This window comes from Muntiacus reevesi, chromosome 6, assembly GCF_963930625.1.
Source record: "Muntiacus reevesi chromosome 6, mMunRee1.1, whole genome shotgun sequence".
In the NCBI taxonomy this organism is placed as follows: domain Eukaryota; kingdom Metazoa; phylum Chordata; class Mammalia; order Artiodactyla; family Cervidae; genus Muntiacus; species Muntiacus reevesi.
The window spans coordinates 7,017,270-7,033,683 of record NC_089254.1 but is presented as its reverse complement, the minus strand read 5'-3'; the positions used below and the strand labels follow the sequence as shown (position 1 = coordinate 7,033,683).

At 43.7% G+C, this 16,414-nt stretch overlaps 1 protein-coding gene across 1 annotated transcript in view; it reads left to right on the top strand.

Moving 5' to 3' along the window:
- The window catches only part of ABCA13 (ATP binding cassette subfamily A member 13), a 366,717-nt gene extending 351,031 nt beyond the window's left edge, over nucleotides 1-15,686 (top strand). The window contains exons 63-65 of the mRNA XM_065938900.1: nucleotides 13,081-13,186; nucleotides 14,596-14,733; nucleotides 15,554-15,686. Of these exons, the coding sequence (XP_065794972.1) occupies nucleotides 13,081-13,186; nucleotides 14,596-14,733; nucleotides 15,554-15,646 (337 nt within the window). The 3' untranslated portion in view covers nucleotides 15,647-15,686. The remainder of the gene's footprint in view (nucleotides 1-13,080; nucleotides 13,187-14,595; nucleotides 14,734-15,553) is intronic.
- The last annotated feature ends 728 nt before the right edge of the window (nucleotides 15,687-16,414 follow it).

Below are 16,414 nucleotides of genomic sequence, written 5' to 3'. Positions count from 1 at the left end.
ATTTAAAAACGAAATATCTGATAATTCTGTGTGTTTATATCATCTTCACAAATGAGAAGGCACTTTGTACATGGGCGCATAGAATGACTTCTGCCATGGCACAGAGCTTTTGAATCATAAATTCTATTGGTCTGCATTTTGCTTGTTTAGAAGCATTTCACCACTTCTAAAAACGGCGCATTCATTCTCTTCACTAGAGGTGGTTCTTTTGAGAGAAAGGACTGAGCTCTCCTCAACATGTGTGCACTTTGCAGAGGCAAGTAGTTCATTATCCTGTTTGCTTTGAAGACACCAAGTTGCGTGAACACACTCAGTGTCGCTCCAGGGCTTCTGATCTAGGTGCTCCTCTCCCGCTGGGCTTCTTGGGCAATATCCCTGGTCCTGGGCATTCAGCTCATGAGGGATGTCATCCAGAGTGTCCCTTCACCAGAGGGAGCACCGTGGTGCTTGATTTTCTCATATTTTCTTAGAACAATTGGACTGCTGCTTGCCTTGTGAAGATGTATAACGGAACTGATGGGAGATTTTTTCCTGGAGTCAGACTCAAACCGAGATTCCTTTTCATTCCTGCACATTTGGTGAGGGCCTGTGTCAGGACCCCAACTTGAGCCTGTTCCCTTATGTCAGCAAGTCTGGTGTCAGATGGACCCACATACAAAGAAATGTAAATGCAACACAGTGCGGTAATTTGGTGAACAAAATGCTGTATGATGCAGCTGTTATTGGGTGTCTCTTTAGTAACAGGGTCTTTAGCTGGATAGATGAGCTGCTTTATGGTGAAGTGGGTAAATCACAGCTATTCAGGCTATTAAATGAGATGATGCACAAAAAGCACTTGACAAACGGCCCAAATTCAATCATGTTTCGGTAAAGGTAAGCACATGGATGAGAGCCCCGATCCATGATATCCAAATTCACAAAAGTGACACAAAGGTGTGACATAAAGCAGCTCATCAAATAAAGAATTACATAAGATACCATAAGTGCTACTCATGGTAAGGCTTAGGAGGACACAGCCCAGTGTTTTAGGTGGGTTGTTTTAGATGGATTGCCTGGGTGGCTTCCTGGATAAGGAGGCATTTAAACCAGGTGTATTCATGGGAGGTGAATCAACTGTGTGAGCTCTTCTGGTGGTGGGAGAGTCCTGGAGATGAGTAACACAAATCACATTTGAGAAAAGCTGAACTGTCACACAAGTGCAGGGTGAATAATGGAGGCATCCACTTGGAGACAGTGTTTGGAGTTAAACCAAGGGAGGTTTAAATTCTGGGGTGGAAAATTAGGGAACAAAGGGGAGCAATAAGAAACAGGAGCAGAAATGGTCAATTAAAAGGCGACTTTTGTTTTTTATCTGGAAATTAAGATGAACTGGAGTCAGCTGGGAACAGGGCAGGTGGGAAAGAAAGCATTGGTGGGGAGGCTTGGCAGAAGAATAATAGAGCTTTACAGCCAGCTGGTCTGAGGCAGTAGGAGAGAAGGAGCTGTCATGTCACCAGCCTTGGGATCTGGGAGGTGGAAGATGGTGATGTCAGGGGAGAAACACAAAGTCAGGATGGGCTGAGAGGGAGGAGCTAGGAGCATGTTCTCTGTGAGCCTGAGGACTGCCCAGGGGTTCATGAGGAAGAAAGGATGCTGTGTTCTGCCCTGATGCTTTTAGTTGTGGCAGGAGACAGGGAGAGAAGCCTACAGTGATGGTGATCATCGACTCTCTTGGGAGACAGACAGGGAGTAGCTGGATTCATGCCACCTTTGTGTCACTTTTGTGAATTTGGATATCATGGATCGGGGCTCTCATCCATGTGCTTACCTTTACCGAAACATGATTGAATTTGGGCCGTTTGTCAAGTGCTTTTTGTGCATCATCTCATTTAATAGCCTGAATAGCTGTGATTTACCCACTTCACCATAAAGCAGCTCAGACCTAGATAAGTTCAGCAGTTGGCTCAGAGCACAGAGTTACAACGGGAAGAACCAGTTTTAGAACTCAATTCTCAACTCCTAAGATCCTCATAATACGGCTGTCTCCCCAACTCACCTTACCCCAAACTGATGATGTGACAGAGCTCTGCTGCTGGGAGCTCTTGGGGGCATCTGTGATGACAGCTGTGAGCTTCCTCTGTAGAACTTTCTTTTCTTGCCTCTACGGAGAGAACAGACTCCCCTCATTTTGAAACATGGGCTGACTCCTCTTTGAAAGCTAGTATGGCTGGATGAGACAGCAGACGTTACAGTCAGACTTGGAACATCACTTCTAGGGCTTTGAAAAAGTTATTTAGCATTTCTGAAAGCTTGTTTTTTTCTCTTAATGGGGACAATCATACATATTTTGTGGTAGTGTGGAAAGAAGCTGGATACAGTGATCATGTTTCTCTCTGAGGGCTAGGACAAGACATCCTCTTTCCCTGAGATGAAATCGTGGCTTATTTCCTCAGTTCTTTTCTCAAAAGTTACTCTCCAGTGGGATCTCCTGTATCTAGTCTGCCTATTCAGAGAAGAACAGGAGCCCCTGGATGTTAGCTAGCAACTCAGCCACTTGGAAATAAGAATGCATTTTCCAGCTGTCACTATCTGTACATGTGGGCAAAGAGATGATAGAAGAGGTACTAGCAACTTCAAGGATATGAATGTGTAGGGAAGGATGTGCACTTTTTCTGCCTCTTCCTTCCTTCTGATGTGAATGCAGATGTGATGGTTGGAGATGAAGCAGCCATCTTGGGCCATGAGGCAACTTCAGCAATGGAGACCTGTGAGCAGAGCAATAGACAGAATGGGTCAAAGAAAGGCCTTACTCTTCTGTGGTTGCCTGACCTCAGATTTTAGACTTGCTAACATCCTGCTTCTCTGGGTTTTCTGCCACTCATTTATGAATCTAGACAGACTAGTACTCTCTGACATATAAAACACAGCGTTAGTGTTTTTGACTATTTTCAGCTTCTTCCCGATAGAATGTATCTCACGTTTGCTCCCTCCGATTGCCCTCAGGGCACTCAGGCCTGGTCCTTACCCTAAACAATGCTGCCCTCTCCTCTCCGTTCCGCCCCCACTTGCTGGTGGCTGATGCAAGCGTCTGGGGTACTTTTCTGCTGGGAGTTGCTTTTAGGCATGTAATCTGTGGGTTTTATTTATTTTTCCTCCCAGTTAGGTTGCCCTCTGAGATTCGAAAACTTCCCCCAGACCCGCCAGTGAGAGGGTTTCCTGGTGTTTGGAAACTTCCTCTATTACGACTTCCTTCCCGGGACGGGTCTCTGTCCCTAGCTCTTTTGTCTCTCTTTTTATCTTGTATATTTTGTCCTACCTCCTTTCGAAGATGATGGGCTGCTTTTCTGGGCACCTGATGTCCTCTGCTAGTGATCAGAAGTTGTTTTGTGGAGTTTGCTCAGCGTTCAAATGTTCTTTCGATGAATTTGTAGCAGAGAAAGTGGTCTCCCCGTCCTGTTCCTCTGCCATCTTCCTGATAGAATGTAAATCCTTTGACAGTAGACCTTTGTTTTTGTTCATTACTGTATCTCTGACATTTGGGACAGTACATGACATATGCTTACGGTAGTTGTTGAACAAATAAATAGATGAGTGAATGAATGCAAACTCTATAGTGCATGGGAGACCTTTGCTAGATGATATCTTCTTCCAGGTTGCTTTGATTGGACTTTAAAAGAGCAGTCAGATGAGACTGTGGGAAAATTTAGGCTCTGCTCAGCTTAATGAAGAATGACTAATAACAACGATCAACCCCTTTGATAAAGATTTCTATTCCGATCCCACTGATCTCTGGACGGGATGAAGCCTGCTTTCTCCCAGAACCTACTGCATTGCTCATCCTTCATTGACTGAGTTTAGAAACAGGCTCTGTCTTACTCAGTGTCTCCACTAACAGGAACCATCAAGTGCATGATTCGGGCCTAATTGCTGCTCAGTCTTGGCAGTGTTTTCCTGTCACTTCCCTGCAGGGTAGCCAGACTCAGGACTGACGTAGCCTGACCTGCCAAGAACTAATGTGCCCATAGACAGCAAAAATGTGCCTCTCCAAAGCTCAGTGGGCATGGCGGGATGGTGAATTCTGATTGTCCATGCAGCTTAATAAGCACAGGAAGACCCAGACTAGCCAAAGAAATGGATTCCTCTTAGCCCAAGACTTTGCTTCCCTGGTGGCTCAGATGGTAAAGAATCTGCCTGCAATGCAAGAGACCTGGGTTTGATCCCTGGGCTTGGAAGATCCTTTGGAGGAGGGCATGGCAACCCACTCCAGTGTTCTTGCCTGGAGAATCCCATGAAGAGAGGAGCCTGGCGGGTTGCAGTCCATGGGGTCACAGAGAGTCAGACATGGCTGAGTGATGAAGCACAGCACAGTGAGGAGGTCAGCTGAGTGCGGTAAACTGCAAACTAGGTCGGAACTATACTTCAGGTTTCAAATAATTCAGGATTAAAATTTGGGAAGTTTATTTACTCAGGGTTCAGTTAGCCTAAAATTTAGGTGTGTGTGTATATGTATCTCTGTGTGTATGTGTGTGTACGTGTTTCTGTGTGTGTCAGTGTACATGTGTGTCTGTGTATGTGTGTGTTTGTATGTGCATATGTAAGTGTGTGTGTGTGTGTGTGTGTGTATTCAAAGAAAATGCATGAAGCCACAACACTTCAAAGGTTTCATAGTCGAGAAGCATTTTGCAAATTTGATTTGGGGCTCTCTTTTATTAAAAGCATTAAAAAGACTTTTGCACAAGTTAGCTTTCGTTATAAACAGCTGCAAAGTGAAGTTTATGAGATGCAGTGGCTGATTAGGATTTTCATTCATCCTCCAGCAGCTGAAGATGGGCTGGTCTGGATAGTTCAAAGGGGCTGGCTGTCCCATCTGTAACTCATCCTCCTTCCAGAATCAGTGTCTGAGCATTTTCCAGACAGGAAAATGTCTAGAGAGCACAAGTACCATTCAAGCCTGAGGTCACATCGCACCTGCCAAACCGTGTCACACGGCTGTTAAGAAGAAGAGTAGGAGAACAGTCTCACCTCTTAAGGCGAGAACACGACAGGGTGATATGGCCAAGGGCATCACGTTGGAGCCATGCTTCCCTGGTGGCCCAAATGGTAAAGAAACTGCCTGCAGTGCAGGAGACCCGGATTTGTTCCTGATCCCTGTGTTGGAAAGATCCCCTGGAGAAGGGAATGGCAGCCTGCTCCAGCATTCTTGCCTGGAGAATTCCATGGACAGAGGAACTTGATGGGCTGCAGTCCATGGCATCACAAAGAGTCGGACACAACTGAGTGACTCACACTTTTACAATCTATTACGGTCCCGACCACTTGTCATTGATTTTTTAAAACAGTGGCCACCCTTTCTTTGTCTTTTAACAGATCAATTGAAATATACTTTACATGTCATACAACTCTCTTGCTTAAAGTGTATAATTCAGTGCTTTTCAGCATATTCACAATTATGTGCAACCTTCTCCACAGTCAATTTTAGAGCATTTTCATCATCTCAAAAAGAAGCCTTGTCCCTTTAGCTATCAATTTTCTTTTCATTCTAGTTCTAACCTCCACTGGTCTGTTTTCTGTCTCTATATAAAGTTGTCTCTTATTGACCTATAAATGGAATTGCATAATATATGGTCTTCTCTGACCAGTGGCTTTAACTCATTACAGCGTAATATTTTAAGGTTCATTTGTGTTATCAGTACTTCATTTCTTTTTATGGCCAAATAGCACTTCTGTTTGTTCATTGTCAGTGGGCTTTTGGGTTATGTCCACCTTTTGGCTATTATACATTCTGTTGCTACAAACAATCAGCTAGGAGTTTTCATAGGGACATATCTTTTATTTCTTTGGGTATATACCTTTGAGGAAAACTGCTAGGTCATATAGTAAAGTGAAAGGGAAAGTCACTCGGTTGTGTCTGACTCTTTGTGACCCCTTGGACTGTACAGTCCATGGAATTCTCCAGGCCAGAATACTGGGGTGGGTGGCTGTTTCCTTTTCCAGGGGATCTTCCCAACCCAGGGATCGAACCCAGGTCTCCTGCATTGCAGGTGGGTTCTTTACCAGCTGAGCCTCCAGGAAGCAGGTCATATCATAACTCTGTGCTTAAACATGAAAGGAGCTGTCGGTTTGTTTTCCAAACTGGCTGTTCCATTTTACATTTCCGTCAGCCCTGAATGAAGTTTCTAATTGCTCTGCACCCTGGCCACCCCTTTTTATTATCTGAATTTTTATTCTCGCCATCCCAGTGGAGAGTCGTATCGTGTTGTGGCTCTGATTTCTCCATGTGCTCGTTGCCCACTTGCCTGTCTGCTGTGGGGAAATGTCTGTTCATGTCTTTTGCCCATTTAAACAGTATTAGGTTGTCTTTTCATTGTTGAAAGAGTTGCACATTCTAGGCACAAGTCCCTTTCCAGATAGGTGACTTGCAAACACTGCCTCATTTTTACATGTATGTTTTAATTGGAGTATGATTGCTTACGATGTTGTATTAGTTTCTGTGTACAGCGGTGTGAGTCAGCTGCAGGTACACACACCCCCTCCCGCTGGGGCTCCCCTCCACATCCTCCCACCCTTCTCAGTCGCCACAGAGCCCCGGGCGGAGCGTCCTGTGCCACGCAGCGGCCTTCCGCTAGCTGGCAGTTTTACACGTTGCAGGGTATATGTGTCATTGCCGCTCTCTTAACTGGTGGGTTTGCTTTTCCGTCTTCTTGATAACACCTTTAGAAGCACAGATGTCTTTAATTTTGATAAAGCCCAACTTAGCCAGTCTTTTCTTTTGTTTTTCATGTTTTTTTGTCATATCTGAGAATCCATTGTGAAATCAGAGAGAGTGAAGATTTATCACTATGTATGATTCAAGAGTTTTGTAATTTTACACACCTACATTTAGATATTTGATCCATTTTGCATAAACTATATGTGTTAACTGTTGGTATTGCTGTGTATCCAGACCATTTGATGAAAAGACTATTCTTCTCATTGAATGGTTCTGACCACCTTGTTATAGATCAGTTGACCATAGGCCCACAGGCTTATTTCTGGTCCCAATTACTGTTCATTGGTCCACATATCTATCCTGATGCTAACACCAAACTGTCTTGATTATTGTTGCTTTTGAGCACGTTTTGAAATTAGTATTAGTCCTTCAGCTTTCTTCCTCTTTTTAAGATTGTTTTAGCTAGTCTAGATCCACTGCAATTCAATGTGAGTTTTAGAATCAGTTTCTGATTTCTGGAAAGAATTGAACAGGGATTCTAATAGAGATTGTGTTGATTCTTTAGATCAATTTGAAGAGTGTTGCCATTTTAACAATGTTACGTCTTCTGAGTCATGAACAAGATGTGCTTTTGTGCTAATTTAAATGTTCTTTAATTTCTTTTAACAATATTTTCTAGTTATAATATAAAATATGAATTTTGCACTTCTTTTGTTAAATTTAATCTTAAGTGTTTCATTTTGATGATATTGTAAGTGGAATTTTTTTAAAAAATGTTCATTTTCTGGTTGTTCATTGCAAGCATGCAGAAATACAATTCATTTCTGGGCATTGATCTTGTATCTTATAACCTTGCTGAACTCATTTATGGATTCTTTAGGCATTTTTATGTACACATTCATGCCTTTTATAAATATAACTTTACTTTTCAATAGGGATGCCTTTTGTTTCTTTTTCTTACAAATTTCTACCCTAGGTAGAAATTTCCCTTTTTTTCCTATGTCGTTGAGTGCTTTTTTTTTTTTTTTTTTTTTTTCGTTGAGTGCTTTTTATCATAAAAATGTGCTGGATTTTGCTAGGTGTTTTCTCTGCATCTACTGAGATGATCATATTATGTATTATATTAGCTGACTTTCAAATGTGCAACCAACTGTACATCTCTAGGGTAAATGCCACTTGATCATGGAATATACTTTTTTTTTATGTTGTCATATTCAACTTGGTAGTATTTTGTTGAGCATTTTCGTGCCCACGTTTCTAACAGATGTTCATATGTAGTTTCTGTTTATTCTTCTCTTCTAATGCTTGTATCTAGTTTGATATCATGGTAATATTGGCCTCATAAAATCAGTTGTTCTTCCTCTTCTATTTTTTAGAAGAATTTGTTATCCCAATTAGCATTTTCTTTTTTAAAAATCACCTGGGTTTATTCACTTATTTATTTATGGCTGCACGGGGTCCTCATTGTTTTGTGTGGGCTTTCTCTGGTTGCAGTGAGTGGGGGCCCCTCTTTGCAGCAGAGCATGGGCTTCCCGTTACGGTGGCCTCTCTTATTGCAGAACGTGGGCTTCAGGCACATGGGCCACAGTAGTTGCAGTGTGCGGGCTCTGGAGTGCAGGCTCACTGGTTGTGGTGCACAGGCTCATTTCATCTGAGGCATGTGGAATTTTCCCAGACCAGGGATCACACACACCTGCCCAGCATTGGCAGGAAGACTCTTATCCACCATGTCACCAGGAAAGTCTCCAAAATCACCTAGTTTTTAATTCATGTTTGGAGGAATCCAGAATAGTACTTGGAAAATATTTACAGTCTTGATCACCTATTTTCACAACCCATACATCACTACGGCCTTCCCTAACCATGAGAACCTTGGGACATTCTGCCTGGCTTCATGGCAGTGAGGGTCCTGAGTGCCTGTCCCGGGGCCTTGTGAGTTCCTGGTGCGTCAACACATTGTCACGCGCCCTGCTGTGTGTGTGCATCTGCAGGGCCCCCTGAGCGCTTGCCGCCGCCCTTGGGAACAGGTCAGCTCAGCCGTCTACCCTCTCATCGTTCGCCCCAAACACATCAGGCTCCAGTGTGCTGTGAACTTAGTCACTTCCCTGATGTTGTTGAACATGGAGCTGAGGGCAAGGTGGGTGCAGGGCAGCACAGAGCTTCCCGTTTGCCTGGCCCCATCCTGCACCCTCTATTTCTCACTCTCCACATTCCTCTGGCAGGCAGCGTGTATCTACCCTGGTGTCCAGAAGTAATGTTTCAGCCACATTCAGGCCCCAGAGACTTTCGCCCTGAATCTGGCTTCTCGAAGCGTTTTCTCAACAAGGGGAAGGAGTCTGCCTCTTAATTCCTCCCTGCTAAGAAAATCATTCATTTTTCTCATTATTCCCTTATTGTTTTAAAGGCTGTATTACATAGGATCTGACTGGAGTCCACAGAGATTATTTGGGAACTCTCTAAAACGAAATTCAGAAGAGCTTTAATCACATCTTCTAAGAGGACCATCCCCCTTACATCCCAGGAATTTCAAATTCCAGCCAAATAGCATCAAGTGCATTTGCTTGTGGGCCTGGAACAGAGCACTTCCTGCTGCCAGGAAGGGCTTTATGAAGCTGTGATCTTTGTCCAGAGGGCAGCTGAGTGGGGTACAGGCACTGAGGGTCCCCATTTTCATGATGCTGTTTCCCTCCTGGGGTCTCATGGATAAGTTCTGTGGCCATCTCTCCAGGCAGCACTCATCAGGTCAGGCAGTAAATTGCCCTGGCCATTTTCCATGGGGCGTTTGCTTAATTATATAGGAGAGGCTCAGAGGGAAAAGTCAGGAGGAGAGTGTTTACCTTAATCCCATCTGCCTCTGCAGGGGACCCTGGTGTGAGCACAGCTTGGCAGCTGAGACTCTGCAGGCAGATCTCCAGAATTTGTCTTGTTATGAAGTCTGATGTAGCAGGACATCTATCCAACTGCTAGAAACTTCTATATTTCCTAAAGACCCTTCTCTTCTTGTGCTGACATTACCCAGGATGGACAGACATTAAAACCACAAAAATGCCATTCTCTTTGATGACCAAGCCTCTTTCTTAAATGAACTTTTATTGCAGTATAGTTGCTTTTTAGGGCTTCCCAGGTGGGTCAGTGGTAGAGAATCTACCTGCCAATGTAGGAGACATGGCTTCAATCTCTGGGTAGGGAAGCTTCCCTGGAGGAGGGCATGGCAACCCCCTCCAGTATTCATGCCCTGGAAATCCCATGGACAGAGGAGATTAGTGGGCTACAGTCTATGGGGTCACAAAGAGTCAGACACAGCAGAACATGCACGCATGCACAAAGCTGCTTTTCAATGTTGTGTTAGTTTCTACTGTATAGCAAAGTGAATCAGCTCTAAACGTCCCCTCTGTTTTGGATTTCCTTCCCGTTTACATCCCCACAAAGCACTGAGTAGAGTTCCCTGTTACACGTTACGTTCTCATTCAGCTCAGTTCAGTCACTCTGTTGTGTCCGACTCTTTGAGACCACGTGGACTGCAGCAGGCTTCCCTGTCCTTCCCCATCCATCATCAACTCCCAGAGCTTGCTCAAACTCTTGTCCATCAAGTCGGTGACGCCATCCAACCATCTCATCCTCTGTCGACCCCTTCTCCTCCTCCCTTTAATCTTTCCCAGCATCAGGGTCTTTTCCAGTGAGTGAGTTCTTCGCATCAGGTGGTCAAGTATTGGAGTATCAGCTTCAGCATCAGTCTGCCAATAAATATTCAGGACTGATTTCCTTTAGGATTGACTGGTTGGATCTCCTTGCAGTCCAAGGGACTCTCAAGAGTCTTTTCCAACACCGCAGTTCAAAAGCATCAATTCTTTGGCTCTTAGCTTTCTTTATGGTCCAATCTGACATCCATACATGACTACTGGAAAAACCATAGCTTTGACTAGATGTACCTCTGTTGGAAAGTAATGTCTCTGCCTTTTAATATGCTGTCTGGGTTGGTCATAGCTTTTTTCCCAAGGAACAAGTGTCTTTTGATTTCATGGCTGCAATCACCATCTGCAGTGATTTTGGAGCCAAGAAAAATAAAGTCTCTCTCTTTCCATTGTTTCCCCATCTATTTGCCATGAAGTTATGGGACCAGATGCCATGATCTTAGTTTTCTGAATGTTGAGTTTTAAGTCAGCTTTTTCACTCTCCTCTTTCACTTTCATCAAGAGGCTCTTTAGTTTCTGTTCGTTTTCTGCCATAAGGGTGGTGTCATCTGCATATCTGAGGTTATTGATATTTCTCCCGGCAATCTTGATTCCAGCTGTGCTTCCTCCAGACCAGTGTTTCTCATGATGTAGTCTGCATATAGGTTAAATAAGCAGGGTGACAATATACAGCCTTGACGTGCTCCTTTCCCAGTTAGGAACCAGTCCATTGTTCCATGTCCGGTTCTAACTGTTGCTTCTTGACCTGCATGCAGGTTTCTCAGGAGGCTTGATGTGAGAGCATTACTGTTAGGAATGCTATGGGGGACTTCCGTGGTGGTTTGGTGCTTAAGAATCGCCTGCCAGTGCACGCAGCTTGGGCTTGAGCCCTGATGGAGGAACTAAGAGCCCACATGCCATGAGCAAAGTGTCGACTTAGAAAATAGTCACAACGCGGAAGCAGACTGAAAGTAGAGATGTTTTATTTGGTGGGAAAATCTTAGGACTTCAAGCCCCAGAGACAGTATCCCAGGTAGCCCTGAGCAGTAGGTCAGTTGATACAGAAGTTTGCAACAAAGGGGGCAGGCAGTCTGAGCATCAAATATTATTGTTAACTAAGGAAAATTGGATATCAAGTTTAGGAATTTAGTATTCTTCTATGTATGGGAAGATGCAGGAGTCTGGGGTTATTGAAGTCATTCCTTTTGTATGCATCTCAACTATCTAAGGCCAAGCATTGTGTATTTTTACAGAGGTATTCCTTTCTTTCTTGAATTCCCTTAGGGCTCACCCTGGGGTAGATTTTTAATCACTGATGGCTGTGACATCCTTAAGTTGTGTAGGGAGTGGCACGCTTGTTGTCTTCATGGCTCAGAAATTCACATTTGGAGGTCAGGATAGCTTTGACATTCTTGTTTGTTTATATAGCAGGAGATATATTTCACAAAAGCCCGCATGCTGCAACTAAATAAATTTTTTTTTTTTTTAAATGAATGCCATGAGTGTGAGTGATTTGCCGAGGATCCTCCGGAAGCTGAATATAACTGATGAGTATCCATCACTCAGTCACTCCCTCCTTATTTCCTCACTGGCTTTTACAGTATACGTGTGTACATTTCTTATTCCACTAGTCCATTACTACCCCCCTGTTTTACTGTTTATTGCATATGTTACACTGAACATTTGTGGTACCTAAATGCTGAGTCTCAAGAGTGATTGAGTGCTTCTTACAGGCATTTTCAGTGGCAGGTCTTTATGCTATCGCCAGCTTTGCAAATGATGTGGATGTGATCGGTTATCTCCAAATGTGAGAGGGATGAGTGAGTTTACACAAATGACTCCTTTGCTACTTTGAAAGCTTTTAGAATGGAAAGTGCACGAATTGAATAAATCCTTCATGGAATTTAGATCATTGGCATAAGTGTAGGTTATGGCAGAAGTCAGAAAGTAAGAATAATGTAAATTAGATACTCACATCATAATTTGATAATCTGCAAAGATTGTCTCAATTATTGAAGATGCTGTGATTGTATAATTTTCTGTCTGCATGTCTTATCAAGTATTCTAGAGAGATCCTGAGGAGTTTGCAACCTATTTCAGAAGCACTTTCTCTTGGGGTTTTTTTTTTTCCTCCACTATTTGAGGTTGTGTGTGGTATGAGCATCACCTCAGGTGTTGTTGCTCAGACCCCAGCAGACCTCCATTCACAGCTCTGTGAGGTCAGGGCCTTGCCACCTACAGTTTCTGGGCCCTTGGGGTTGACGAACAGTTGAGGGAATTGTTTTTCATGATAAGCAAGTGTCTGTCTTGATCCCATAATTAGTCCCTGTTACCTTCCATTTTTCCAGCCACTTGGGCATCAGTGCAGTCTCTGACACTGGATGGTCTCAGGGTTCATTTCCAAGTCAGCTCTGGCTTCTTAACTTAGCACTTTGTTTTTCACAGCTTGCATTTTCACCCTCCGTTTTGTATTGAACCAGGTGTTGATTCTAAGATTTGCTAATTTTTCAAACAGATAAATCAGTCTGTATCAATGAGTCACAGCAAACTACATAACTGAATTATTATTAATTCTTGAATATTCTGTTTTTGAGAACATATAATCTTCCAACAATTTGGAATAGTTACTTACTTTTGCTGCCTTCCTGTGAAAATGGACTTAGAGTTTATCCATCTTAGATCTATATAATAGTAACCGTATTTTTTAAATTCAACTCTCAGGTTTGGTGATGTTTATACAGTCAAGGTTTGGCTCCACAAGGAAGCAGATCAACACAGTGCTGTTTCTGACTGCTTGAAGCTCTATTTTCCAGGAATCCAGTTTAAGGTAGTGCTAATATTGTACATTACTTCATTTTGAGCTAAAAACCTCTCACAAATGCCCTTGTCTTTCCCCTATTTTAAGTCTATGCTTCAAAGACACTGCCTACTGTTGTGAGCTCATTGCAAAGTACGGGCCATGCCTCTTCCCCCAAAACAGCAGGGGCTGTCTGTGGGTGTCACCTGACCTCTCTGAAGGATGGCAAGCGTCTGGTCTCATTATGAGGTCTCCCAGTGCAGCTAGTTCTTACTCATCTTCCCTTTCCTGTCTACTGTTGTGAGCTCACTGCAAAGTACAGGCCATGCCTCTTCCCCCAAAACAGCAGGGGCTGTCTGTGGGTGTCACCTGGCCTCTCTGAAGGATGGCAAGCGTCTGGTCCCGTTAAGAGGTCTCCCAGTGCAGCTAGTTCTTATTCTTCTTCCTTTTCCTGTGGGCACAACTTCATCACATAGTTCATTTTCTTCAGGAGGGAAGATACACAAGTTAGCTTCTTCCATACATTTACTAGGGGGTTTGTAGCTTCTGTGGTTTCAGCATTAATTCACAAGAACGGCCCTGGGCTTGAGGTCAAAACCCTCCACACACTTGATGCAAAGTGCGATCCCCGACCCAGTGGGTGTTCCTCACCTGGGAGTGGGTGAGACGCGTAGCATCTCCATCCCCAGCCTCCTAACCCTAGACCTGTGTGTTACCAAGGGGACCAAGCAACCCCCGTGCGCAGGAACCTCTGAGAGGCACCGTTTGCAGTTCACTTGGAGGACCCCAAGATTGCAGTTTGCCATAGCTTCTAATAGATGTCGTCCTTAAAGGAGCTATTGCTTGTCTATTTCATCTACAGCCACTGGGTAAAATCCTACCCAGCAAGAGGCATACTGTCTAGGTTACAGGGGTCCACATTCAAGGCATTCTACCCCATGAAGCTTCTACTGGGATCTCCACATGCCCCTATGAAAATGAGGCTCAGAGAGTTAAGCATCTTCCCAGGAGTCGCTCAGCCAGTGGTGAGGACGGCGGATGCTCTGGTATGAGGTTCAAGGGTCTCCGTGCATCTCTCTCTGTGATACCATGTCTACCTCCCTCTCCCTAGCTGTCAACGGGTGTCTTCTTTCCCCGAGAAAGGGTTTCCCAGGCTTGTGGCACAGTGGGGACAGAAATGGGCAGAGCAGCACCACCGCTGGGGGATACCTCTTATCATATATGCCTCGTGGTAAAGCTTAGCCCATGAACATTCTTGGAAGGCTCACAAAACTGACCTCTGACTTTAGCTGGTGTCTAAGTGTTTGAAAAGAGTTTGAAAAGGGTTTGAAAAGGCTGTGCTTTGAAAAGAGATAATTTATTTGGCAATTAACTATAGTGTGGTCAGATTTAATGATTCCTAATCCTATGATTCAATCTTGTTTTTTTTTTTCTTTCAGGGACAGCGCCTTAATTTGTTGGAATATCACATGCCAAAAAGACAAGCGTGCTTAGCCAACCTGTTCAGAGTTCTAGAAGACAATAAAAGCTTCCTGAATATCAGACATTACTCCATCAACCAAACCACTCTGGAGCAGGTATAGTACCTTGAAGGAGACACGGGGTTGTTTTTCTTGAGGCCTGCTCCAGCTGATTTAAAAAAGGGTCAGATTACTTCTTGAGGTCACCATTTCTTTTATTAATCACCATTTGAGTTTATAAAGGAGGTCTGTTTATTGTGTGCTCTCCACTCAAGGTAAGTATTCAACATTCAGGGCTTCCATCTGCTCCTAGTTTCACTGGTTGTTCAATAAGCAGGTCAGGCTGTCATCCACTGCATCTCCAGTTATTCCCCACCCCCACTAGTAACCAGGCTTCCCAGGTGGCGCTAGCAGTAAAGAACCCTCCTGCCAATGCAGGAGATATAAGAGACGTGGGTCAGGAGAATCCCCTGGAGGAGGACATGGCAACCCACTCCAGTATTCTTGCCTGGAGGAACTCCTGGATGGAGGAGCCTGGTGGGCTACAGTCCATAGGGTTGCAAAGAGTCAGACATGACTGAAGTGACTTAGCACCCACGCACACCGCTAATAATTAAAGGGGCTTCACTGTGAGCTGACTTTAGGAAGAAACATGCTTGGTTCCCTAAGAGTCCTGGCGGGTGAAATTAGATTATAGGTTAATCTAAAATCGTGCTTAAGGCATCGAGAATTTCCTGGCAATTTATTGTGTCTGGAAATGTTTATCATTCCTGAAGTTCGAACCTACATGTTGAAGGTGATTGAGAAGGATTGGTGTGAATGAATGGTTGTGATTCTTAGGAAAATTTGAACAGGGCTTAGAGAAGATGTTCCTTGTATGAGAACAAAGGGTTGAGGGTTCCTGGAAGTTAGCAATTGTGTTCATCATTTCTTTCAGATATTTGTTAATTTTGCGACTGAGCAGTGGCAAACTCCATCGCCTTCGTATCTGTCCGCCGAGTGTGATCAACCACGGCACCTGCCTATCTAAGCACTAAGAAGACGTTTTTCAGGGAAATAAAACCTTATCTTTTGTTTTAATTAAGTTCAAAGATCAAAGAAGCAAGTGGGCCGCAGAGAAGGTGGAAGACACGGGTGGTAGTCCAGTCTCATTCTCTCCTTCATATTCTGTTTTGAAGCTCCCTGTTAGTTAATAATGAACACGCTGAAAGGTCATGCTTTTCTGCAGACTTTTGGACAGTTTCTCTGATTTAGTTACTCTTTTTGCCAAGCCGAGGTGGCTTCCTGGGACACAGGAAGAAACTAACATGCCTTCAGGAGCTAGAAAGGCTGTCAGAGGTTGTCCGGGTCAAACATTCCATTTTAGTTTTAAAGAAACTGAGGCCCCCAAAGTTAAAGACTTTCTTACCTTATGTGCATAGAAAATAACACCCAGGATTGTTTCCTATTTTTGTAATCCGTTTGCTAGGTTGTCTTTGTTGTTGTTCAGTCGCTCGGTCATGTCTGACTCTCTGCGACCCCTTTGACTGTGGTCCACCAGGCTCCTCTGTCCATGGAATTTCCCAGGCAAGAATACTAGAGTAAGTTGCCATTTCCTTCTCGAGGGGAGTTATCTTTACATGTGTCTAAGTAAAAATTCAATGATTTAAATGCACCCTTTCCATAACCCTGGATGACATTATATGGTATGAGATGAAAGCATACCATTTCTTCCTTATAAAAGAGTCTTTTTAAAAATAGGAATTAAAGAAATTTTTAGTCAATTTTGCTTTATCAAAATTAAGTAAATTGAACTGGG